The 24,308-nt window shown below is 32.8% G+C and overlaps 3 protein-coding genes across 4 annotated transcripts; 1 reads left to right on the top strand and 2 right to left on the bottom strand.

Moving 5' to 3' along the window:
* Positions 1–305: 305 nt before the first annotated feature.
* On the top strand, positions 306–1,303 carry LOC133701019 (succinate dehydrogenase assembly factor 1, mitochondrial-like). Of its 2 annotated transcripts, none has more exons than XM_062124782.1 (2): positions 306–665; positions 763–1,303. In XM_062124782.1, exon 2 carries the CDS (start codon positions 812–814, stop codon positions 1,112–1,114), a length of 303 nt encoding a protein of 100 aa, XP_061980766.1. In that variant the 5' UTR covers positions 306–665; positions 763–811; the 3' UTR covers positions 1,115–1,303. The 2 variants fall into 2 exon arrangements, with proteins under 2 accessions (XP_061980766.1, XP_061980757.1); XM_062124773.1 differs by having other exon boundaries at positions 309–576.
* A 1,127-nt stretch (positions 1,304–2,430) lies between these two features.
* Positions 2,431–8,707, bottom strand: LOC133690193 (uncharacterized). Its single transcript, XM_062110745.1, has 12 exons — positions 7,543–8,707; positions 6,751–6,953; positions 6,468–6,665; positions 6,109–6,180; positions 5,563–5,658; positions 5,329–5,408; positions 5,061–5,136; positions 4,650–4,860; positions 4,022–4,218; positions 3,670–3,775; positions 3,407–3,496; positions 2,431–3,308 (listed from the first exon to the last, which is right to left on the bottom strand). Exons 1-12 carry the CDS (start codon positions 8,039–8,041, stop codon positions 2,560–2,562), a joined length of 2,577 nt encoding a protein of 858 aa, XP_061966729.1. The 5' UTR covers positions 8,042–8,707; the 3' UTR covers positions 2,431–2,559.
* A 13,806-nt stretch (positions 8,708–22,513) lies between these two features.
* LOC133696972 (serine/threonine-protein kinase UCNL-like) lies at positions 22,514–24,035 on the bottom strand. Its single transcript, XM_062119284.1, has one exon. It carries the CDS (start codon positions 23,986–23,988, stop codon positions 22,678–22,680), a length of 1,311 nt encoding a protein of 436 aa, XP_061975268.1. The 5' UTR covers positions 23,989–24,035; the 3' UTR covers positions 22,514–22,677.
* Positions 24,036–24,308: the final 273 nt, after the last annotated feature.

Here is a 24,308-nt window from a genome sequence, read left to right as displayed (position 1 = left end):
GATGGACTGACATTCGGTCTCAATAATTTTAATTAAACTCAAGATTTTCAATTCATGACCAACAGTCCAAGTATCAAGAACATGCACCAGGGCTTCTAGCCCAGAGGCAAGGTTTCCTTGTCTCTGTCATCTGGGTTCGAGCCCTAACGTGCACGCCTGTCACCCCTGCGGTGTCTTACATGTCTACTGGGCTTGCAGGGTGTTCAGTGGGTCCGGAGATTAGTTATGGTGCGCGTAAACTGGCCCGGACATCCAAGTGTTACCAAAAAAAAAAAAAGAAGAGTAATATGCATGTACACTCTTGATACCCCCCCCCCCCCCCCCCTCTCCAGCTGAATCTATAACCAAAAAGTCACCATTCTCTCTCGCATACTAGCTGAATCTGTTCTTCCTTTCCTACACTCTTGATCCATTATCAATGGTTTGGAATTTGTTTCAGATTCATCTAATTCCGGTGATGGGTTTTCACTTCTTTCTCGATTGAATTACGTGAAGAAATCATCCCTCTCTCTATGAATTCTCTGTACTGTTGATCAAAACGAGAGGCAATCATTCTCTTACAATACGTGTTCACAGGTGCTTTCCAAGTTCCTTGGTAAAAAGGACAAGGACCCAGTTCATTGATCTGGTCTAAGATTCCTTCTGCAATTTTTTTTCTTCACTATGTTAGTATTTTTGCTCCCTGCTCCGAATGGCCATATGGTGTTTGATAAAATGCCAATACGAACATAACCGACTGATGTTGTTTTCCTTGTTCATTAGTGCTTTAGAAGACCAAAATCTGATCAGTGAAGTGCATTGAAATTATGCAATGGGACCATCAACAGGAGGAAGAACAAGACTCTCTGGAATGCAGAAGCAAGTGCTTACTCTGTACCGGGGCTTCTTACGAGCAGCTCGTTCAAAGTCCCCTGAAGATCGACGGCAGATTGAATCCTTTGTTTCAGCTGAGTTCCGCCGCAACTCCAAACAAGTAGATCGCAAGAATTTCATCTACATTGAGTACTTGCTTCGCCGTGGTAAGAAGCAGCTTGAGCAGCTCAACAGTCCTGATACTGTTGGATTGTCATATATGAATGCCACTTTCTCTGAAACTGAAAATCCCAAAAACTAAGTCGAGATGAATTACTGACATCTGCGTAATATTGTGACATCTTTTTTTCTTGTGCAATTTATTTCTAGTTCAAACAATTCTGTTCATAAAACGCCTGCAGTAATTTTTTTCAGTTGTCTTAAGCAGGTTTGCATGCCATTGTTCTATTGAGGCCATGCTTGATGGTTAAACCAATGTTAGTTTCTTCTATGTCTTGTTTTTTTTCTCTGCAACGTAGTTAGTACATAATCGAACTGCAAGCAATTTGTCAAAATAGAAGTAAAATCACGCGGAAGGGACAGGAAAGATTGAACCGAAACTAACTAATTGTATTTCTTGCTTCTTGGAAAGTCCTATCAGAAAGCATTACTTACCTGTACAGTTGCATACCCTTACTAATTTAGCTTCATTGTTGAAATAAACAGTGTAGGTTTCCTTTCTGTAGTCCAGTAATGGTCCCAGAAGAAGATTTCTTTGCCCCTTTCGCTACAAAGCTCATTGGGTGATATTTGCTCGTTCCTTCTCTCATTTCAAAGCTGGCTTGCTATTTGATTTGTTTTATCCAAATTGCACTTGAGCTTCAAGCTTTCACCTGTATGTTTCTTCACCCCACCATACACAAAGCAACCTTTATGTCTTTCAGCCTCCCAAGGATACAGACTACTTGAATCCAATCCCGCAACCAAGCAGAAAGTGGTCGTGTTCTGCAACTTGAAGATTAAGGTTGCCGTCCGTTTCTTGATAAGCTACAAGCATGCCAGGATGGTCAAACTGTCCTAGCATCACTGATTTGCCAATAGCATCCGTACTTGTTGAAGGTTTCGAGGAAGATTTGTTGGCAAGGATGAGTGAGCACATTTGGAAAAAAATATATTTTTTAAAGAATCTTTTTTTAGAAATGTATAAAATATTTTTTTAGAAAAAATTATTATTGACATCAATACTATTTAAAAATATAAAAAAATTAATTTAAAATTAAAAAAAATTAACTTTTTTCAAAAACACATAAATATTGAATGGAGAGGAGAATTGTTGCCAGACCCAGTGTTTGAATTGATCCAGAACGAGGTGGAGTTGTGAAAAGGTAACCAGATGATAATTGTGAGCAGGAGATATTGGAGTTATCCATTCTGAAAGAGAATCAGCTGCTACATTTTTGATATCCCAGTCACTAGCAGTATGACCTGCAAGTAGACAAGGGCCATAAAGGATTACCAGAACTGAAGCATACTCAGTCCTGTCACCTGAATTTTCATCCAAATCCAAAATTTTGATCTAAATGTTAAAATGAAAATCTTGAGTAGAGTAGATCTATGCGATGGGTTTTAACATCTTCCTTGGCCAAACTTGCGTTGCATTGAATTTATCTAAGAGCATAGCACTGATAACAACTGCCAGCTTTTGTTAATAAATATGAGCTGTACTTTATCTTCCAATCATGGAAACAATAGCTCTATCCACACATTTTAAGCTTGAATGTTAAAATAAATGGTGTAAAATTCATCCCTCAAACTATGTAATGGTGCAAGAAGAAAATTCCTTTTGTCCCCCTCTGCCACAAAGCTGATTGGATGATATTCACTTAGTCCTTTGTTCATTACAAAGCTGGCTCCCTGATTAAATCCTGGATCTGAGGACCCTAGCTTGCAGCTAAGCTTCATGCTCTGGCCTGACTTGTAATTGACACCACTGTATATATAGCAACCCTCCTGGCTTCCTGATTCCAGGGACACAGTTCCATCTTTTCCATCTAGTCCCAAAACCACATGGAAGATAGATGAACCATCATCTGCAGCAGAATTTGTGACGGCAAGGCTGCTGTCTTTTCCTTGCTGCACTAAAAGCATTCCAGGAAGATCAAATGGTTCAAGCATCACTGATTTGTCAATAACATCATTAATTCCGAGGACTTCGGAGGAAGAAGAGTCATTAAAGACAATTCTAAATGTTGCTTGAAGACAAGCATCAGTGCCAGATTTCGGGTGCTCTTCCATTGTAATTGACTGGTTTGAATTTGTTAACACAAAAGTTGAATTTCCAGAGTCTTGGGAAAAAGATACTAGTTGTTCATTGTAAGAGGCAGGGATTGGTGTTATAGAGTCTGAAAGAGAACCAGCAGACCCGGCTTTGAGGTTCCAGTCACCACTGGTATGACCAGCAAGCAGGTAAGGACCATAGAGTATTGCCTGAATAGAAGCATACTGGTGCCGGTCATCTGAATGTTGTCAGAGGACCTTGTCAGTTATATGACCATCATCATTATAGAAATTATAAAAATATTTTACATTTCAAGCAAGAATCCAGTGAAAATACCTTGTATGGCCTCTGTTCTCAAACTAATGGGAAGCTGTAGGCTTAATTTGTCACCACTGCTCCATTTTCTATTGACTGATAAGAAACTACCTGCATTAGAAGCAGAATATTAAAGACAACACCAGGGTTTCCTCTGAAGATGCCAATCGAAAGGTGGTTCCAAACGAGCTCTCCCATTAGCTCTTACGAAGCAAATTAAATCAAATATGAGAAACATGTAGATTAAGAAATAAACAGTCATGATTCATGAGCATGCTTCACACCTAGAGCCGGTATAGCCAAACTCTGAGAGTTTATTGTTGCGGTAGCACCATCTAAATGTGTCCAAACTGGTATCCTCAAATTCAAGGTAGATGCTTGGCTTGACCCCTGCACAAATCAGATCCATTATGATCATCAGTTACCCTTTTCTCAGCCCTTATTAAACTTTTGATTCTGTGAGCTCTTGCGCAATGAACATAATAATAAGTTTACAGGAGAATTAGCAGTGTTTTTCTCTCCTTTTCCTAATCAAGGAGGATCCAGGTTGAATTTTTTTTATATATAGCAAGGACCTCCTTTAAAGAGTAACATTAACTTCTGTATGCTTCTGCGATAGTCAATTGTAGCAAATACCTTGTTTGGAGAAAAGGTGAAAGTCACCCGAAGATAAGGATCCGAAGAAACAACAGGATCAACTTTCTGATTGATCATGATCTGTCCAGATTTCCAATCAAGAGAGCTTGATATATACTGAATAATGTAAAGACCTGGGGCTTCTCCTTCCTCTTCAAAATATATGGAATCTCCCAGCTTTGAAAATGATTCAATTCCTTTAGAGTCAGAAACAAAAAATAATATCAAATTGTTAGCACAGAAGCAGAGGAATGGTGGAATGATCTGCATCGGATTACAAATCATTTGAAAAGAAATCCACATACATCGATTGACATTAATCGCATTGGTTTAAAAACATTTGAAAACTTCAAACACAATGAATAGAGGATTAATCTGCTTCAGATTAAAAATCATTTGAAAAGAATCCTACATGCTTTGAGTGGAATAAGCATCAGTTTAAAAATATTTGAAAACTTCAGATGCAACCAAGGAAGGAATAATCCGCATTGGATTAAAAATGATATGAAAAAAATCAAAATGCATTGTGTGGACTAAAACAATGCAGTTTCTTAGCAGTAAAAAATTATTAAAAATGGTGAATGTATTAGCAGGTAAGAAAGGATAAGGCGGGTAATAGATTCCACACCTGTTCCATAGCAGCACCAAAAAGTATCGTACAATGTCCCCCATCCATGATAGCTTTTTCCTTTGGAACTTCCGGGATGTTGTGGAAGCATGTATATCATCACTCCAGGCTCTGTTCCTCTTTGGATGCCTAGCACACCATTTGTCAGAGCACGCTCATAATAATCTGCATAAGCCATTTCTTTGGTCCATCTGAACAGGTGGCGGGAGACCTAAAAGGTTCCAGTAAATGTGTAGTGTTTTAGAAGGAAAATTTATGTAATATGAAAATGAAAAAAAAAAAAAAACTGCAAGGCAAGTGTCGAATGGATGCTAAGTACAGCCCTAACCAATTCGAAATAAATTCTATATATCAAGGTACACATACTCAAAATTCTATATCAGTAAGAAAGAGATAAGAATGAAGACATACCTTCAGCATATTGTAAGTTGTGCATGATTCCTCATTTTCAGTCTGTAATGTGCTAGCCAGTCGCTTTGGATCTGACCTACTCATACATCAGGCAAAGGTGTCAAAATAACACAGGGTAAGAGACACATGTGGATAGAGTACGAGCAGGTAAATGACAGGAAAGGAACTTAGCAACCATTTCTATGAACTTAGAATCATCCATATGAATGCATAGAAATTTTACTTCAAAATTCACTGCCAGAATTTAACTAAAAATGACAATCAGTACCAGAACTCGCTAACAGAAGTTCCTCCAGTTGCATAGCTGTGAGAAGAGTTGACTATATCCATGAAGAATGTCCCTATATCCTGGAAGACACAAATCTATTTTAGGCAGTTTTAAGATCAGAGATCATTCATGCATGACTAATCTAACATGAACAGCTATGGCTCAATCAAAATGATACAAAACTTCATCGAAAATGCTGTTCAGACAGTATATGATTAATATAAAGCAATTAACCTTATAAAGTGGATCTCCAGTGATTTCATATCTCATCTGTGCACCAATAACGATAGGGATGTGTGTATTGGCGTGGAAACCTGATATGTCTTCAGCCTACAGGGAAGAAAAGAAGCTTCTGTGAGATATCAATCAATCAAGTATGGATTAATCTTATCCCTTTATTAATCTCTTCCAACAAAATTCTGACCTCCCTCCAACATCTTCTCCTTCAGTCCTAGATAAGGAACCATTCTACCCACGTACCGACACCCAGGCATCCTAAATTTTCATCACCAATTGTGAACTTGATAAATTAACCTGTTTTCCAAATTCATTCTATTTGCAATATAAAAATTTCAAAAGTTCATCTTATATCAGTCTTGCTTAAATGGAATGGTTATGTCAAAGATGATATCATTTCATTTCAAAAAATTACAAAATCAGAAGTTTGTTTTCTCAAAGGGGAATGATTCTTATCATCAAAAAGAGGGGAAAACCCTGCAAAATCAGAAGACAAACACCGGCCAAAAGCTGATAAGCTGCAGTAGGTAGTCAATAAATTACCTGTACTGCAAGCAAACCAAGGAAGCAAGGTTTGTCAAACAGGTGAGCCAACACCAAATGTTTTGGATCTCCCTGCAGCAAAGCAAAATCAAAGGCTCAAGTTAAAGATACCCAGAGGCCTATCTTCCACAAAACAGAGTTAATTTTCAAAAACATATCCATTCCAGCTGCCATAATAAACCAGAATATATGATGAATGCAATGAAAAGATATTTTCAGAAATAGCATGCTAAAACAGAAGCTCCAAATCATTTACAATATTACAGCTGTAAGAAGCAAGTTCAAGATACAATCCATAGGACTCACAAAGTGAAGAATGAGGAAGAGGCTAGGGGAACTACATAGATTAATTTACTTACAGTAATGCTGAATAACTTGTAAAGGACATCATTCATGCCACCAGTTTCCTCATTCAGTGATTGATAATGTCTTTCCACACTGAAATTGGTTATAACGTTACGTACTCGATTATAAAAGTAATCAACCATCCACTTCACCATTTTTAAAGCTTGAGCATTATCTGCAAATGTATATTGGTCCAAAAGACCTGCCAGGATCTGTCAAAGACAACAAAGCACAAATGGTTAGCCATGTAACTTTCTAAACGAACACTATCACGATCCAGTTTGAAGTATAACCTACCTTATGAATAGTGTAATAAGGAGCCCAGACAGGCTTTATAGCTTCAAACCGATCAAATAACTCAGATGGGAAAGCAGAAAGGTATCCGCTGCCCATTTTCTCCTGACAGGAAGATAGAGCAGATACTACCGCAGACATTTGCTTTTCGAGAATATCATTGTGAGTGCTAGCCCACATCTGTGCTGATGCACTCAAGTAGTGCCCTTCAACAAGCCAAATCAAATTTGTTAGTCATAAACTATATGGACTACTATTTTCAAAACACCACAAGAATGGAAAATAAAATTAAATTATAAAGGAATCCATTTTTACACAAAAATTATCATAACGAGATAAAAGCATATCCTTAGTTCTGCAATCAAGAAGAAAAACATTCATAGGGATTATCATAAACTCATCTTTAAATGGTTCTTATTAAACCATCACAAGCTTTTCAGTGGCAATAATTTGCAGAGGGTGTTTACCAAGAAACTAAGGAAGAAAACCCATGAACAGTATATATATATATATATATATATATATACACACACACTCTTGACTCCTTGTACCATAACAAGTCAAAATTTAGATAAATATTACTTTTAGCCAAACTACAGAGAAGGGAGGCAAGAAGAATCATTGAAAAAGGTGATCTTTTCAGAACAAGAACTGTGATATCGATTATTTGTACTTCACAAAAGTGTCTCAAGGGCCCTTATTTGGAATGTACAGATTTTTGTGAAAAAGATAAACGTGTTAACAACATAATTTACACTAAATTCATGATCATCAGCAAAAACCACAGAAACTAACCTACAAAATGACCCCGAAGCTCGCAATTCGGGGCCTCCCACCCACCATAAGCTGTGCCTGGTGTAGACAAACCTGCAGTTTTCCTAAAGCTCCACACCAAGCTATCCACATCCAACATCAACAAGTACTCCAAATTTGTTTGTTGAGCCTGCCAATGAATTGAACTTGGATCCAATCTCACATTATGCAATGAGACTTCTTTGAGGAAATTCCCAGAGGATTTAAGAGGACTTTTCAAATTCCTATACATCATTGCCCAACTATGCTCATCTTCTTCTCTAAGTATCTTTCTTGGCAACAAATTAGCCCAAGCTGAATCATCAGTTGGTGTCAAATGGTAGTGTGCAAACATTTCTTCTTTCCAAGTTTCATTCTCTGATGATAGCAGTGCATATCGAAATGTATGCGACGATAACTGAGTAGGAGTGTTTGTACACTCCTTGCTCGTACCAAAACCACATAGCATGGACAACACAACCAAAACAATCAAACCCTTCATTTCTTTTCCTATTTGTACAAATCACTGTTTAAGCAATGAGCAGAACACCAAAAGAACAAGTCTTTTGAGTTCAAATTCAACTAGAAAGAATCAAAACATGAACTTTAACAAAAACCCAAAAACCAAAACCTCAAACTTCACTAAAATTCAGCTTAAACAAAGCTCAAAACCATCAAATTCAAGTAGTACTCATCCTATACTAATGAACCCAGAATTGTAAAGGGCAAACCACCAGAAAAAAAACCAAACCAAGAAAGGATTAAAAGCCAAAAAGCCTTGAATGGTTCAATAAAAAATAAGGCACGTGAAGTCCCTATATATACACACAGAGAGAGACATAAAAGGCAAGAAAGAGTCCACAAAACTCATGCTAAAAGGGACAAAAAGCTATTACCACTCCTCCCCTCCTCCTACTCTCATATCATCTCGTGAAAGGCAAGAATTCAGTTCCGTGTACATCAAAAACAAAACAAAAAATACATGTACAGAGAAAGTTATTTAGATTACAAGATGACAGATAAGAATCACGGATAAGATGTCGGTTTCTATGGAGGGTTGGTTAGGACTAAAAACATGCTCGACTGGAAAGGAGGAATCTGCAGTATCTCTTTGACAACTGTTGAGAGACAGAAGAATTTTGTTTTCTTTTATTTATTCATTTTTTATTTGTTCGTAGTGTAAAAATTTACCCGTTAAAAGGTTTCTGATTATTATTATTATTATTATTTTAAATTATAGGTGTACAAATTTTCAGTTCCCGGGTTTTTTTTTTGTTGGTTGTTCCGGTTTTTATTGGATTTTCAGATTTGGGTTTTTTCAAGAGGCAGAGTTATCAGATCTGGTTACAAATCACGTCTGATCTATGGTCTAGATAACTACATTGTTGGGTTAATTTGAGATACAACTTAAACAGGTTGTTTTATTTTAAGAAAAAATTAAATTAATTAGATTATAAATCAATCTATCCAGTCATCCGAGTTTATCTAGATAAGTAACAAAATGTTTAAAATCTTAAACTGGACTTGTGATTCAAGTTAAAGTTATCTAGATAACCCATTAAGCTAGCTAAATTTAATATCAAATATCTTAATTTTTTTTATTAACATGGATGTCCGAGTCAGCTTGTGTGCACCTCGATTAATCCCACAAATTCTAAAGTGAATAACTATGTAAATTTCAGGTGGTCCTGAAATTTATGAGACTCAAACTAATGATCTAAAAAGTAAATTTAAAAACCAATCCGTTAAGTTAAATCTCAAAAGTTTTATTTTTATTTAATGATTAAATGGAATGTTTAGACCGGTGTATCAACTAAGTCGTTTGGTGAAGAATAAATTATTCATATCAGCATTAAAAAATTTTGGAAAAAAATATATTATCATAGTTTTGCGTTGGAGAAAAACCTAATCCACGATTTGAAGAAATTTACCGACCTGCCCACGTAGGCCCCCTCGATAATTTCCATGTGATTGCTTTTGAATGGGTAGAAAAATTCCTCGGCAGTAAGGTCCACTTTTTTTTTTTTTTCTTTTCTTTGTTTTTTTAACACCGGAAAGGTGCAAGAGTGCTTCATGCACATTCTTGCAATTATTGGAGAGCAGAGCATGAAGAGTGATGGAGTCACTGGGGATTGGTTTAGCGGTGGAGAAAAGATTTATTGTCCTTTCAATTTCTTAGTCCATGATTATTATTATTATTATATTTGTATGTTTGATTTTACTATCAAATGAAGGTATAGAAGCATGAATTGATCTTTGATGTAGTTTATCCAATTTATACAACCTTGATAAAGTAGTGCCGAGAGTTATTATTATCGTCGTGATGATGATATAATATATTATATAATCTAGCATAAACTTGATTTAATTTTTTTAAAATTTTAAATAATATTTTTTATTTTTTTAAAAAAATATTATTCCAGATTAACTTGAATAAAAGCAAATATTCCTGAATCTTACACTTGTTCGACCAGGAATCAAAGTTCAATAACTACCACACAAACTGCTTTCCATTGAATCCAAGTGATGTCAATTCCTGTATTTTAAATAAAGTCGAAGATGATAATAATTCCCTAACTAGTAAAACAATTGAGATTAAAAACCGATATCTCTATAAATTTGTTCATGATTATGTTTTTTTTAGGCTGGTAATGCAAGCTACCAATATTAAAAATAATTGCAGTAGCTTTGCACTAGGGCTTGTAGCCCAGCGGTAAAAGCAAGGTTTCCTTGTCTCTGTCACCTGGGTTCGAGCCCTAACGTGCATGTCTGTCACCCTCGCGGTATCTTATATGCCTACTAGTCTTGCAGGGTGTTCAGTGGATCCCAGAATTAGTTGTGGTGGACATAAGCTGACCCGGACACCCCGGGTTAAAAAAAAATATAAAAAAAATAATTGCAGTAGCTTTCTTCGATAGGGCCCATTATGATTAATAGAAATTGTGAAGAGGAAAGAAAGGAAAATCAATGGATAATATAAACCAGCTATCAGCTATTTATTTCTAGAATCTTTTGGTTCAAATATCTATCCAAAGGGCCAACTCCTCCTCCTTGCAAGTTGCAGAAGAGATTGAAAAGATAGAGAGTATAATTTCATGTGATGTAAAAGTAAGATAGCACATTATGATCGATTCAACACTTCCCAGCAAAATTCAAACTGCTTTTTAATTGCTGAAAGCATGCCTCTTCGCTTCTCTCCCAGCAATTCCCTCTCATATTTATTGCAAACGCAACTGAAACGTAAAAAATCAAAATTATTCAAATATATATATATATATATATATATATATGTATTTAAAAGGGTATTGATTTGATGTTTTTTATGTAAAAAATATTTTAAAGTTAACGTGTTTAAAAAATTATAATTTTTTTAAATGAATATTGAAAGAAATATATATGTACTTAAGATTATCTAAAAAAAATGATTTTAATTATCGTAACAGATGAACAAAAATATTCTTGCATGAAATAAAAAATATATCTCGAAAAACTGTGCGGTGATAATTGTTTCTGCGACTGCTAAGAATAACTTCTTGTCACACAAAGCTCTCTTGTGGTGGGGCATTTGTATTAAATGTCCCTCTTCGATCTCCATTGCTGAAAAGAAATCTCTCACGGTTGGCTGTTGCTGCCGCCAACTACCTGTGCCGGAGAGTTGGACAAGTTGCAGAACAACGTCTCATCTCAACTGACAGCAGGCGGCGGGACAAGAAACTTGGGAGCCCCAACGACATTTCATTATTTCCTGTGTTCACTTCAGGTTTTCATTGTTTATTCAAGTTCGAATTATTGAGATTTTCTTGTATGAATGAATTAATCACTGTTTGGAAACGTTATCCAAATTATAATTTTTAAATTTTAATTTTTTTTATGTATTTAAAATCATTTTAATACGTTGATTTTAAAAATAATTTTTAAAAAATAAAAAATTATTATTTTAATATATTTTAATATAAAATATATTTTAAAAAATAATTATAATCATACTTTCTTTCATAGATGATAGATGATAGATGATGAAGTATGAATTAAAATAATTTGTTTAAATTTGAAATTATCCTTTTATCTTACCATGACATACAAAGAATATATTATTGATGAAAAGAAAGCTAAATTCATTGAATGTGGAGATTCCATAGTGTTTAAAATTGAATTTGTCAATTGAGTTTTTATCTTATTACGAACGATTCATTCATTCAATCAATCAATCTTAACTTTTAACTTTTATATATATATATATATATATATATATATATATATATATATATATATATATATATAATTTTGCACGATTAATCATATTCTCAAAGGAGTTCTAGATTTCAGAAAATAATAATCTTGGCTATTTCTATTTCATTTATTATTTAGATTGTTTTTGTTTTTATTTTTTATTTGATGTGAATACAATCTTTTATATAAAAAAAAACATAAGAAAAAAAGTAATAAATTCACGCTCTTATGTTATTTATTTTTAATAGTAAATAGTAAAAACAACAACAAAAACAAACATGAAGGCACTGACATGGGAAGATATTTGTTGCTTTCCGTTGTTTTCATAGTTTTTAAGAAAAAGGTTGTTCTCAACATTCCCAAAGAATTTGGGATATTTAATTGTTTTAATTTGGACAGATTTTTTTATTTTAAATCAAGCATCTTATGATTAAAAATAATAATCATGGCATGCTTCCTAGAAGCGAGGTATTTGGACATCAATAAAATACACTCATAATTTCAATTTATTTATTTTAAAATTCTTTTTTTCTCTTTCCTCTTGCTGACAAAGCCTTATCTTCTAAGCTTGTTTGGTAGTATGATTACGGTTACTTTTTAAATAATTTTTCATGCTGAAATACATGTCAATGATATTTTTTTTTATTTTTTAAAAATTATTTTTGACATCAACACATCAAAACAATCTAAAACATATAAAACATATTAAATTTTTTAGGAACACATAAAATTAACTTCAGCATAAAAATAAATATTAAAAAATTTAAATATATTTTATTAAAGAAACAATAATGTGGAGTTCTATTGTTCAACTAGATCTAATATTTTTTGAATTTTTAACCGTTAGATCTAATAATATAAAATTTATATATTCTTGTTAGATCTAAATCACTTAATATATTTTTTATATTCGTTTATATTAAAAAATTATTATTAAGCGCAGAGCGAGCGTAGGTACTAAACATTAAATTAATGTGGACATGTAGATTAAAGTGCTGATAATTAATTATTGAGGTCAGATGATGAAGTGCACTTTGCATAAATATGAAAACCGCAAGGGGGAGTAAGGGGAGCAAGAAATCCCTTCTACGAAAAGGAGAAGGGAAAAACTCTAAGAAGAAGAGCAACGAAAACTCCTTTTCAGTCTCTCTCTAGTGCCTTGCGGCTCTCACGCTCAGAGATGCAGCAAGGCCTCTGTATTCTTGCCTTCTTGCTTGCTGTGTGTTTCTTTCTGGATAGGGATGGACATAATATATATATATATATATATATATATATATATATATATAGAGAGAGAGAGAGAGAGAGAGAGAGAGAGAGAGAGAGGTGATTCCGATTGACATGTCGGGCACTAGTATCAATCAATTACATACAAGTCGATGGGAAGTGATGCTTGAGTCAGTGGGTGAGATGTAAACATCAATGGATATGGAGAAATTGTTGTGGGGTGGTGCTTAAGTCAAGCAAGGAGGCAGCAGGAGGAGTGCAGAAATGTCAAAAGGAGCATCTAGGTTAGGTAGTTACATGTCCATTTCTTTTACATTATCATTATACTAATTTACACCCATCGTATTCATGTCCGGGAAGGGTTTTTAAAGCTTGATGATAATTGTTAATTTTTTTAAGAAAAATATATTGAAATAATTTTTTAATTTTAATTTTATTTTATATTAACACATCAATCATAATGATAAGAAAATATTAAAAAAAATATTAATTTTTTTTCTTTAAAAAAACATAAAAAATACTTTTAAAATACAAAAACAAATAAACTCTTAACAATTAGCGAAGCTTTCATCATTAGACTTTCATTGTATTTTGGAACCCAATTTTATAACGGTTATATACTTATGTTTCTTGAATTCGAATTCATTACTTCATTTTTCAAGAAAGAATTTCTGCCAATTTTCTTTTCCTTTTTATTTATTTTGGTTGAGGATCTTGAAGAATTCAATGAACTTGCTAGTCAAGGCTCTGCTTGTTTTTTTCAGTTAGAAAGTGTTTTTTTAAAAAATAATTTTTTTATATTTTTAGATTATTTAATATATTGATGTTGAAAGTAAATTTTAAAAATTAAAAAATATATTGTTTTAAAATAAAAAATATTTTAAAAAATAATTACGGAAATATAAGTTAAAAACAAATTTATGTCTTCTTTGGATTATAGATGGGTTTGAAATATGTGTGGCCCAACTAAAGAGATACATAGCGTAGACATAGTAGTTACAAGCTGGGACAAGCCACAGTGATTGAGAGTCCTTAAACCCTAAACCCAACCAACCAGCATTTTAGGCAATCCTTTTATTTTAGCTTAAATCCAATAGGCTCCTATTTTCCCCCAAACCAATTTGGATTTGATGCCCATATCCCGTTACTGGGCCAGCTAAATTAATCATAAATTAATTAATTAATTTTTTTTCATCATTAAAGAATGGCAATTGACGAGGTGATTTTGTTAAACGAGGAAATTGGACTACACACCCAACTTTTTCACGAGTCAAAATCCGATCAATTGATCTATGTGATTTTATTATTGATAATCAAAATTACATAATGGGCTATCATGGCTGCAACAACAGCTAAAATCATCGATACATTTGCTATCATCACCCCGGCCATAGAATGCAAGGCATCTTCTGGATTCTGAACTGGCAAAGTGTCTGTTCACCATCTGCACTTATCAGACAAGAAGTTTAGAGGACTCTGAAAATCTAATTCTTTGATTTCAAGTTTGTTATCGTCGCCTACTTAGGATCGATAAGCTCAAAGTGTTGTACATTTACTTGTATTCTTTTAAAATTTAATATTTAAAAATATAAATGAATGAAATTATTTAACAACCATCTCAATTTAATTAATTATAGCTTAAATTGATAGGTTAGATTTTAAGATATAATTTATATTATTTTTAGGATGATTTATCAACTTAAATTCTTATCAAATGAAATAGAATGATTTATATAAATTTTTAACATAAATTACATTGAGTTTTCTGTTTGTCGGGTAATTAATAAAGTATATATATTGTTTTTTCTCAATGCTTTAACAGAATTGAAGTTATAAAATTCAATTTGTCTCATCAATTATCCCGTCTAAATCTCATATTACAGTTTATATATATCAACTCAGATTAATCTAAAATAACATTATTTCAAGATTTTACCGTGTTTTTAGATATATAGATATAGAAAGAAAGGGTTGTATAGTGTTGCAAAATTGTTGTTTTTCCTTTTCTTTCCTCACCTTCCCTTAGTTTCTTGGCTCCATCAAGAGCACTTTTCAGTTAATTTATCTCAAGAAAATACAATCTTTAATTAATTCTGTCAATTGTTTTTTAAAAATCTGTATAAAGTTGATTTGCTTCTCAAAACAACGAAGGAAAATTTGTATCTCTATCCAAGCCTTACTTAGCCAATATATACGTCTGTACTCACACCATTTTCTTCCCTCATTTTATTTTTTATTATGTGAATATTGCGTTAGAATTTTCCACCTCTCTCGATTTTCATGGTAATTAAGCATGCGTTCATCTTGGCCACAAATACAATCGAGAGCCGTGCCACTAATAATATACTATATTTATTAGACCCAGCTGAAGGCTGATTCAGAAGTTTATTTAATCTTGAATCCAAAACAATATCGTTTTATTTTTTAAAATAAAAAAACATTATTTGAACGGGATAAAAAGAAGTTAATTTGTCTTAATTAAATCTAATTGTGTTAATCTTCAAACTAATAATTTAAAATAAAACTTAGCCTAGACATGATTTTAGGTCGACTCTTCGAACCAAGTTGAGTTTGATATTAACTACAAAAATCAACTATGCTCACCATTCTTCTGGGGTACTGTTTTTTTCTGCATTTGCACTAGGGTCCTGTCATTCTAAAAAATACGTACTGTGTTCAAAAGTTTCATGTACTCAATTACATTTCCGTTGGTGGTCAATTTCCGTGTTAGGATATCGCAACATATTTCTCCATTGGATCCTTATTTAACTGGAAATAATTGTCTACTCATAGAATGGTCCTCTGATCTTGCATGTCTGGAGTTAAAAACAAGTAATTATGAGTTTGAAAGAGAAGATATTCAGCTGAAGTTGCCGGTTTCAAGATTCAACATCATAAATATGATGTATTCAACCTTAAATTAAGTCGCATAATCGGCCATTAGACCTACTTTCTACCTCTAAAAAAGGTAACTTATTTACCATAGTAGAAATCATTTTAACCTCCAAGAAGTTAGCAAAAAAGTTGTCAGCAAGTTTGGTCCGAAGACATGAACATAGTATTTTAGCTATCTTGACTCGTTTGATGATTTTCTAGAGGCTGTCAAGTGGTAATTTCAATTACTCTAATAATATCATCTCAAGTTTGAATTAATTGAATTTTTCTTTATCCATCAGAATTTAGTGTTGCAAGTAAAGGTTGATTCAAGAATACTTTAATCATCAAAATTTAAGGAAAAAAACTAATTTAAAAGGTAGCTAGTGATAGAATCTTAAACCAACAATATATATGAAATTAAAGGCAACGTAATATGCTCGTTGTCACCGATTGTGATGCTTGTTGAACATCAAATAGGAAAACAAAAGGCCCAGTACCAACGAAATATATGTATATTTTTTTGTAGTATCAAAGTTCAAAAAATAAAACATAAATTGAGATTACAATATCATTGAGCACTACCCAAAATGGGATTCATTTCACTACATTTTGTACTTGCTCCAAGAATTATCTCTTCTTTGTTTCGTTCGCAAACAACAGGAAATCAATTCACCCACGTTCATGATAGTTGCATTGACTTCTTAATTCTATGTTGGAAATAATATTAATGACTTAATTTTCCAATATTGAAGTTAATAATTTCAATATATAATTGTTTTTATTAACTTTGTTTTATATATATATATTGCTTCGTTTAATTTGTTTTTAAGATTTGGGAGATGGAATTTAAACCATGAAGGGTTTTATATATCATTATGTAACTCAAGATTCATTAAACATTCCATGGGAAAAAAAAAAAACTTCAAGTGCCTCATGTATATAAACTCGCAATCTAATATAGTTTCTTTTGTCTATTTTTGTTATTAAGAAAGTTGAGACCATTAAAATAATATTATCAACTAATTGATTACTTAGTGTCCACTTGATCTAATTTAGTTATAGATAGAATCGATTAATTGTTTTCATAATCATCTTAATACTCCTAACTTCTATGCCTAAACTAAAGCATATATATAAACCGGAGACTTTCACAAACAATTGCCTTAACTATATGTTTAATATTAGGTGTGCAAAGATATACTCGTCGAAGTGGTCCTGTCTGCACTTGTGGGATTTAAAGAAAAAACCCATATGCATTAAAGAATTTGGAAGAGAAATTAACATTTAACTCAACTTCCAGGCAGGACCCAGCATGCATGCACCAATATCTATACGAACATTTAGCCTTATAATAAAGTTAAATGCTCTTACAACCGACCATAAAAGGTCGCGCGAGCCCTAACTTTGAAAAGGAAATCCCATTAATTACCTAACTCAGAAATCATTTTAAAGGGAAATCGAAGTTGAGAATTTGCTTGAAGTAAATTACATTCAAACCAAACATAGTATAATATCACAAAAGGGTCCTAGAGATCCCATTCATCGAAGCAAAATGTTGGTTTTGACTCCCTTTATAGCACCTTAAAAAAATGTAAAGGAATCACAGCAATTAAGATCCTATTCTTCATTGGTAAACGTAGTTACTAAGTTGAACAACATCGAAGTAAAATCAACCAAATGGCTAGCTGACATAGAAAAGAGGGTTCCCATTTAATCATGGTCAAAATTAATGAAGGGGGATCGACAAACTCATTCTCAAAGTCTCCATAGTCTCCATGCTTCTTGTTTACATGAGATGATCACATACTTCTTGGGTTAGATTAGATGAAGCTTGAGAACTTTGACATCATCTATATTTCCTTTCATAGTTTGTATCCATCAAGGTTTCGACACAATGGACTGAAATATGGCTCAAAATTCAAAAGCATGTCGATATAGCCTTACAATATAAGGCCAAGTTCCATGTATATCATCCTCTCAACATTGCACGTGCCCTAAATGTTGATAAATTTTCTTGAAGTGGTAGAATATGTTACAAGAGATGAGAACAGAATAACCCCACCCCAAATTTCCACAGGGCACAAATTTTATTGGGATGTGTAGATAACATAAACCCGGTATTTTTCTGTAAATGACAATTCAATTTTTCAAGAATTATCTTCTAAATGACAATCTTCTCATTAATACACTCAATAAATAATAATAATAATAAAAAAACTGAAGTGACCTTATGTTTATCAAGAAGGGGAATGCAAGGGCCGCCCGTCTCTTCAACTTCTCTCCGTATCCATCATGGCATGTATATCAAGTTGTGTTGATGCGTGCAGGGCTAATAATGCTGATTGAATTGCAATATGCCAAGATCAACAAGCAGATGACAAAGGGTCAAGTTGGTTTCTACTATAAGTGGACCTAAAGTCACATTTGCTAGAAAACAAATTGTCAAATTGAGCATTAAATCCGCCAACAAACGGAATAAATTCAGACCATTTTAGTGCCTACTGGGGAACCAATTCCAAATTTTAGTGATCTAAGCACCTTATGCCATCTACTAGTGGTCTCCCAAGTAAAAAAAATGTTCTATCATATAGACCAAGTCATTGTTTCTACTGAGTTCTATATGATTCCAGGAGTACTGAAATTGAACATTTTTTTTTTTTTGGTGCATGAGGATGATCATAGACTCGTATTGTAGTTGTTAATTTGGAGTTGAGGGTTTGTTTGCAGCTGGAGAATTAATAGTGGGATTATAGTGTTAAAAAATCATTTTAACCAAAAAAATCATCTTATAGACTTGTGTTTTATGTTTAATTTTTATTAAATAGAATGATAATGGTAAGATTCGAACTCGTGACTATTTAGTTAATAAAACTCTAATATCTTATCAAAAAATTATCTTAATTCAATAATTTAAACCGTTAGATAAAACTTAATATATCTTACATATATTTCAGGTGATTTTATCTTCACAAAAACAAGAAAAATTGAGACAATTGATCTTTTAATGTTTCCTTCCTTAATGTTCCTTTTTCTTTTTTCACGTTAATTATAATATCTTAAAAGGGAATATTCATATCAACATGAAGGAGAATGAATTCTTAAATCTTCTTTTTAGATAATCTTAAAAAATACACCCTCACATTGGAGAATAAATTATTAAGTCTCCTCAACAATGTAATTAGCAGATGATAAAGTTGTTGTCCATTTGAGGACTTTTTTGCATAATTATTTATAATTTTTTAGAATCAAAGTATACTTGGATGTTTGTATATGAGAAAACTATGTTATAAGTACCTTATAGTTATATTTCACGAGGATATTACATGTTTTTTTTTAGAAAAGAAAATATTAATTTCATTATTCAAAATATATAAAGTATAAATATACCACTATTTCTATACTAAATCCATCCAAATAAAGTATAACTCATTGTTTGAAAAATAATAATTGGCAATAAAAGTGGTGTATAATAATATTCTAAACAATAACTGGTATATTTAATTATTTTGGACACAAAGAAATTAAATCCTCTGAAGATTTTAAATCTAAATTATCTTTATTCAAAAAGAGAAAAATATTGACGAGTAAACAGAACAAATAATCAAATGTACAACCATATAAAGTAATTAAAGTTAACATAAGAATATGGAGTCAAGTTTTGTAACTTTAGGTCTTTGAACAACTTTGCCAATAAAGGATACCATACAGTACTCTAAAGCTCGTTAACTTTTTTGTGTTTTTTCCTTTCAGGGCTGACCCCTATATTATTCAAAAATTATGCTAATCCACCCTATATGTTCTTTAAATTTCATCTATCCCCTCCCAATTTATCATTGCTGTCCAAAATTAGAAAAATCTTCTTATTGTTGACATGAAAACAAATTAAAAGATGTCAACTAAATAGGTTATAAAACAAATTAATGATTTTTCTTGGGGCTTTTTCATACTAAGAACACTGAATAAGTCATTTATTAAAATTCTTGCACACTTGGCATTTTTCTATAACTATAAGAGATACGTATTAGCTTCTTCTTTTTCAAGTCTAAGATTGAGGGGAGCCTGTAATCATTACCATGGACGCCAAACCTTAGAAGTCAGGAATTGTGTGTTAAAGTTAAAGGCAAATCAAGCAATGGCCCTCCAGCAAACCCCGTAATCTAAGAACATTTGTCTGGTAATCATATGATCATGCTTAACTTTTTATATTGAAATTAGTAAACTCACTGGAAAATAATTAGCCTTTTTACAAAATGGTCATCTACCAACAAGCAATCTGTGGTTACATAAGAAAGTTCCTATAGGTATTAAGAAAAACCAGATAGAGCTTACCAATATATATTTTTTTGGATTCAAACTCATTGAATAGTTAGGGTACACGTATATAAAAGCTCGTTTATATTTGTTGTGTAATGTGGTGCAATTTGTGTTTAATTACTCCAACTATACTGAAAATTTTCTCTCAAAACACTAATTAAAAAAAAACTATAACCTATAAAATTTTTTAAATCCATCTTTCTAAACCATAACTATAAAAATATCATAATCTCAAACATACTAAAATTTCATTTGTTTACGTGCTTCTCCTGAGTTCAAACTGATCAAAGTAAAAGGCATTGAAAATAATGCTTTTGATTGTGAACTATTAGTTTGAAACTCAGTTTAAAATGTTAAAAATTCAATTTAATTTAAAAATTTAAGTTGTTAGATGAGATTTTAATATATAATTTATATTATTCTTTATTATATCTATTTCAATAAAAATCATTTGACCTTGAAACTTGAACAGACTCATATTTAATGTTTTATCAAATAAATAAAGATGATGAGATTCAAACTCATAACTGTTTGATAATCAAAACTCCGATATCATATTAAATAAAAATTTTTAAAAAAATTTATATTATTATTTAAAAAAAAACATATATACACAAACGGATTGTAAATAGATCTCATCAACTTATGAAAGAGTGAACATAGATTTCATGCTTGACAAGGCTTATCCTTGCCGTATAGACAATATGCGTGGATGAAACGTTGCCTGGGCGAGCTATCCGGTCTTCTTCGAGGCAAATTTATCTCACGGGTGAGCCAAGCCTACCTCCACCGACTTTTCAGACAAATCTTACAAATTATATATTTTTAATTAAAAAATATCATTCATCACAAAATGAAACACATGCATGTATATAACCAATATGGTCGATATATATTTTCATATAATGAAATCAACATGATGAAGCCTAATTGTACATCCTATATTTATCAAAGATGGTGTTCTAATTAAGAATCATGAAGTAGTAGAATAATTAGTGATTAAATATAAGATCTTTGCACGTGAACATGGAAGAATATATATATATATATCTAAGCTTGAGCTTCTAATTAATATATATTTGCATCACAAAGGAACTACAATGTTTCATCGATCATTTCACACCACTCTTCACGGAACAAACAGTAGCCTTATTGTCATCTTTCGGTAAACAAAATGATTTCAATTTAAAAATTCATGACCCCACTGATCACCAATTAATTATCCTTCTCATTAATTACCACTGTAATTATAGAACTAAAGCCATCAAGAACCACCAGCTAAAATGATCAAACTGATAAAAGGTGAACATTGAGTATATAATTTAGTTTCTAAATACTTCTTTTAATATTCATTAAAAAAAAACTCAACTACTTGTGTTCAGAGATTACGGTTTAAAATCAAGTTGGTTAAAATTCAATTTTTTATTATTATTTTTAAATTATTTGAATATGTTGATATTAAAAATAATTTATTTTTTTAAAAAAAATATTTTTAATATATTTTTAAGCAAAAAGTACTTTAAAAAACAAACACTACCACACTCTCAAACATCAGCCAAGTCAAGGTCATGGATTAAACGGGTTAACCTTATTAATCTAAAAATGTGTTATTTTTATATTTTTTAAAGTTAGAACAACATTTTAGTTTTTTTTAAAAGATCAAATCAAATCTTGATTAAGTCGATTTAATTATAAATCGACTACGATCTAATCAAGTTAATTTTTACATGATTTTTTTTTTATTTGAAGAAAATATTATATTGCTAGCTATATCAATTATTTGTTTCAGCTATAAGCATTCGACTACATTTAATCAAGTTAATTTTTATCTTATTTAATTTGGAATCAAAATGATATTGAATTTAATAACAATGATCTTTTCCTTTATTTTAGGAAATTAAGTTGCTAACATAAATTTCTATGCAAGATTTTGTTTTCTTTTTCAAGAAGGGAGAAAACAAGCATAATTTTGTCCAAAAGCAATCCCCGCCCTTCGCAGTGCTTCCAATATTAGGTGTAACTAGCCACCAAATTTCCTCTTTTTTTTTTTTTTTCTTTTTTATATTCTTGGATAGCAATCAAAGACCTAGAAATTGTGTCTATCTTCCTCTATTTTATTTTTTAATAAAATATTAAATTGTTGGACTAAATTAATTCTCATTAATTCACATATTAATACTCAACTAATTAACAGATATATAACTTCATAATTAAAAAATATAAACTATGTGTATAAAAATATTGTTTCTCAAAATATTAACAAATAAACTAAAACGGATATCCTATAATTTCTCCACTCATAATCCTTAAAAATTTTATAATAATCTATATATATATATATATATATATATATATTTATAGCTTGTAACAGCTAATCTTCATCTTCACTACGACTAGTGTTTTTCAATTTCTAACCCTTTTATTTTATGTACATAAAAAAGAAAACGAACTGTGCTAAATCTTTCACGTGCCACCTGCCACACGTGTGGGTCAGAATTCTGACAATTTCATGTAATAATCCGAAGACGGTGACGGCGGCATTGACGGAGGTGGCGCCCTTAAATCTTTAAAATACTCCCTTATATCCACCCCAGCTGCCGTTACCCTATCCGTTAACTCCCCGTCGTCTCTCGACGGAATAAACGGCGGTCTTAAGACTTCCGTTAATAGGTCCCACCTTACACCCTTAAAAAACACATGCTCCTTAATCTCACAAGCTCCACGTTGATACCCCAACCTTTGTGTGGGGTCCTTCTCTAACAGCCGTTCGATCAAGTCTGTTAACTCGTTTCGTTTCCCGATAAACTCCGGCTTCTTGGTCAATACGTTTCGAAACGTTTCCTTCCGGTTCTTCCCTACAAAAGGCGTCGTCCCATATAACATCTCGAAGCTCAAAATTCCAAGAGCCCACCAATCAACAGCGAACTCGTGCCCATCTCCTCTTACAACCTCCGGCGAGACATATTCCTCTGTGCCCACGAACGAGTTGGACCGTTCTCCATTGTTGAAGCTTAGTTTTCTCCGACTCACCGGGCTAACTCGTGCAGATTTTGCCTTCTTTAGCCCGTTCTTTTTGTGTTGAACATCATTAACAAACCACCACCTCGTCAAGTTCCTTATATGATGTTGTTGCTGCTTCTTTTGAGGTTGCTGTTCAATTTCGCTGACGGTGATTAAATTATTGCAGCTCGCGGCGGCGTTAGGGACAAGATTTCTTACCGTTTTTCTCGTTAACGTACGAGAAAGATCAAAGTCTGTAAGAGTAACGTGACCAGAATGTTGTATCAAGATGTTCTCAGGCTTTAGGTCTCTGTAAACAATGCCCATTTGGTGGAGGTGATCAAGAGCACAAACGATTTCAGCTAAGTAAAAGCGGATTACAGCAGGGGAGAAAACATGGTCGTTTTGGCGGTGGCGGAGGACGTTGAGGTCACCACCGGGACAAAAGGGGACAGACCAAGCGAGGAATTCTTGGGTTTCTATGGAGGAAATGAGGTGGGGGAGAAATGGGTGGGTTGTTTTTGGGGTGGATAATTGGTTCAAGACTTGGATCTCCCACCGTGCACGGCGTTCGGCGTCGAATTTGGTATGGAGGGTGGATTTCTCGACTACTTTGAGGGCAAATCGGTTCTTGGCTGTGGAGTCTGTTTCTTGGTTGTGTACAAGGAAGACTGTCCCCATGGCTCCTTTGCCGAGGACTTTGATGGCTCTAATGCTGTCAAAGTCTAAATCTTTCTGGTGTTGCTGGTCTTGTGGTGGTGGAGGAGGTGGTGGTCTTGGGAAGGGTGGTGGGAGCTCCATTTTTAGAGAGAGAAAAAGAGAGGGAGAGAGGATTTTGAGGGTGGAAAGGAGAGCTGGATTTTGGGTTTTATAGTTAGTTTTTTTTTGTTTTTATATATCTTGGTTTTGGCTTCTTTTTTTTTTTGTCTTCGAAGTGATGGTGATTCATGAGGGTAAATTTACTGTTTTGTACACCCCGGCATTGGATTAACTCATGGTTCCAAGTCCTAATTTGAAAGGTACGAGTTATTAGCCGGTTTAACTTCCATTAATTTTTTTTAAAATTAAAAACAATGTTTTTTTATTTTTTTAATTTTTTTTTATATATTGGTCAGCTTGGT

The sequence above is a fragment of the Populus nigra genome, chromosome 1 (assembly GCF_951802175.1).
Source record: "Populus nigra chromosome 1, ddPopNigr1.1, whole genome shotgun sequence".
NCBI classification, from domain to species: Eukaryota; Viridiplantae; Streptophyta; class Magnoliopsida; order Malpighiales; family Salicaceae; genus Populus; species Populus nigra.
This window is presented reverse-complemented; position numbering and strand designations above follow the sequence as displayed.

Coding starts and splice junctions, on each gene's coding strand:
- LOC133690193 (XM_062110745.1), bottom strand. CDS start 8,041: ATGAAGGGTTTGATTGTTTTGGTTGTGTTGTCCATGCTATGTGGTTTT. Junction 5,659..6,108: donor TTGGTTTGCTTGCAGTACAG/GTAATTTATTGA, acceptor TCTTCCCTGTAG/GCTGAAGACATATCAGGTTT. Junction 3,497..3,669: donor TTTGGCTATACCGGCTCTAG/GTGTGAAGCATG, acceptor CTTCTAATGCAG/GTAGTTTCTTATCAGTCAAT.
- LOC133701019 (XM_062124782.1), top strand. CDS start 812: ATGGGACCATCAACAGGAGGAAGAACAAGACTCTCTGGAATGCAGAAG.
- LOC133696972 (XM_062119284.1), bottom strand. CDS start 23,988: ATGGAGCTCCCACCACCCTTCCCAAGACCACCACCTCCTCCACCACCA.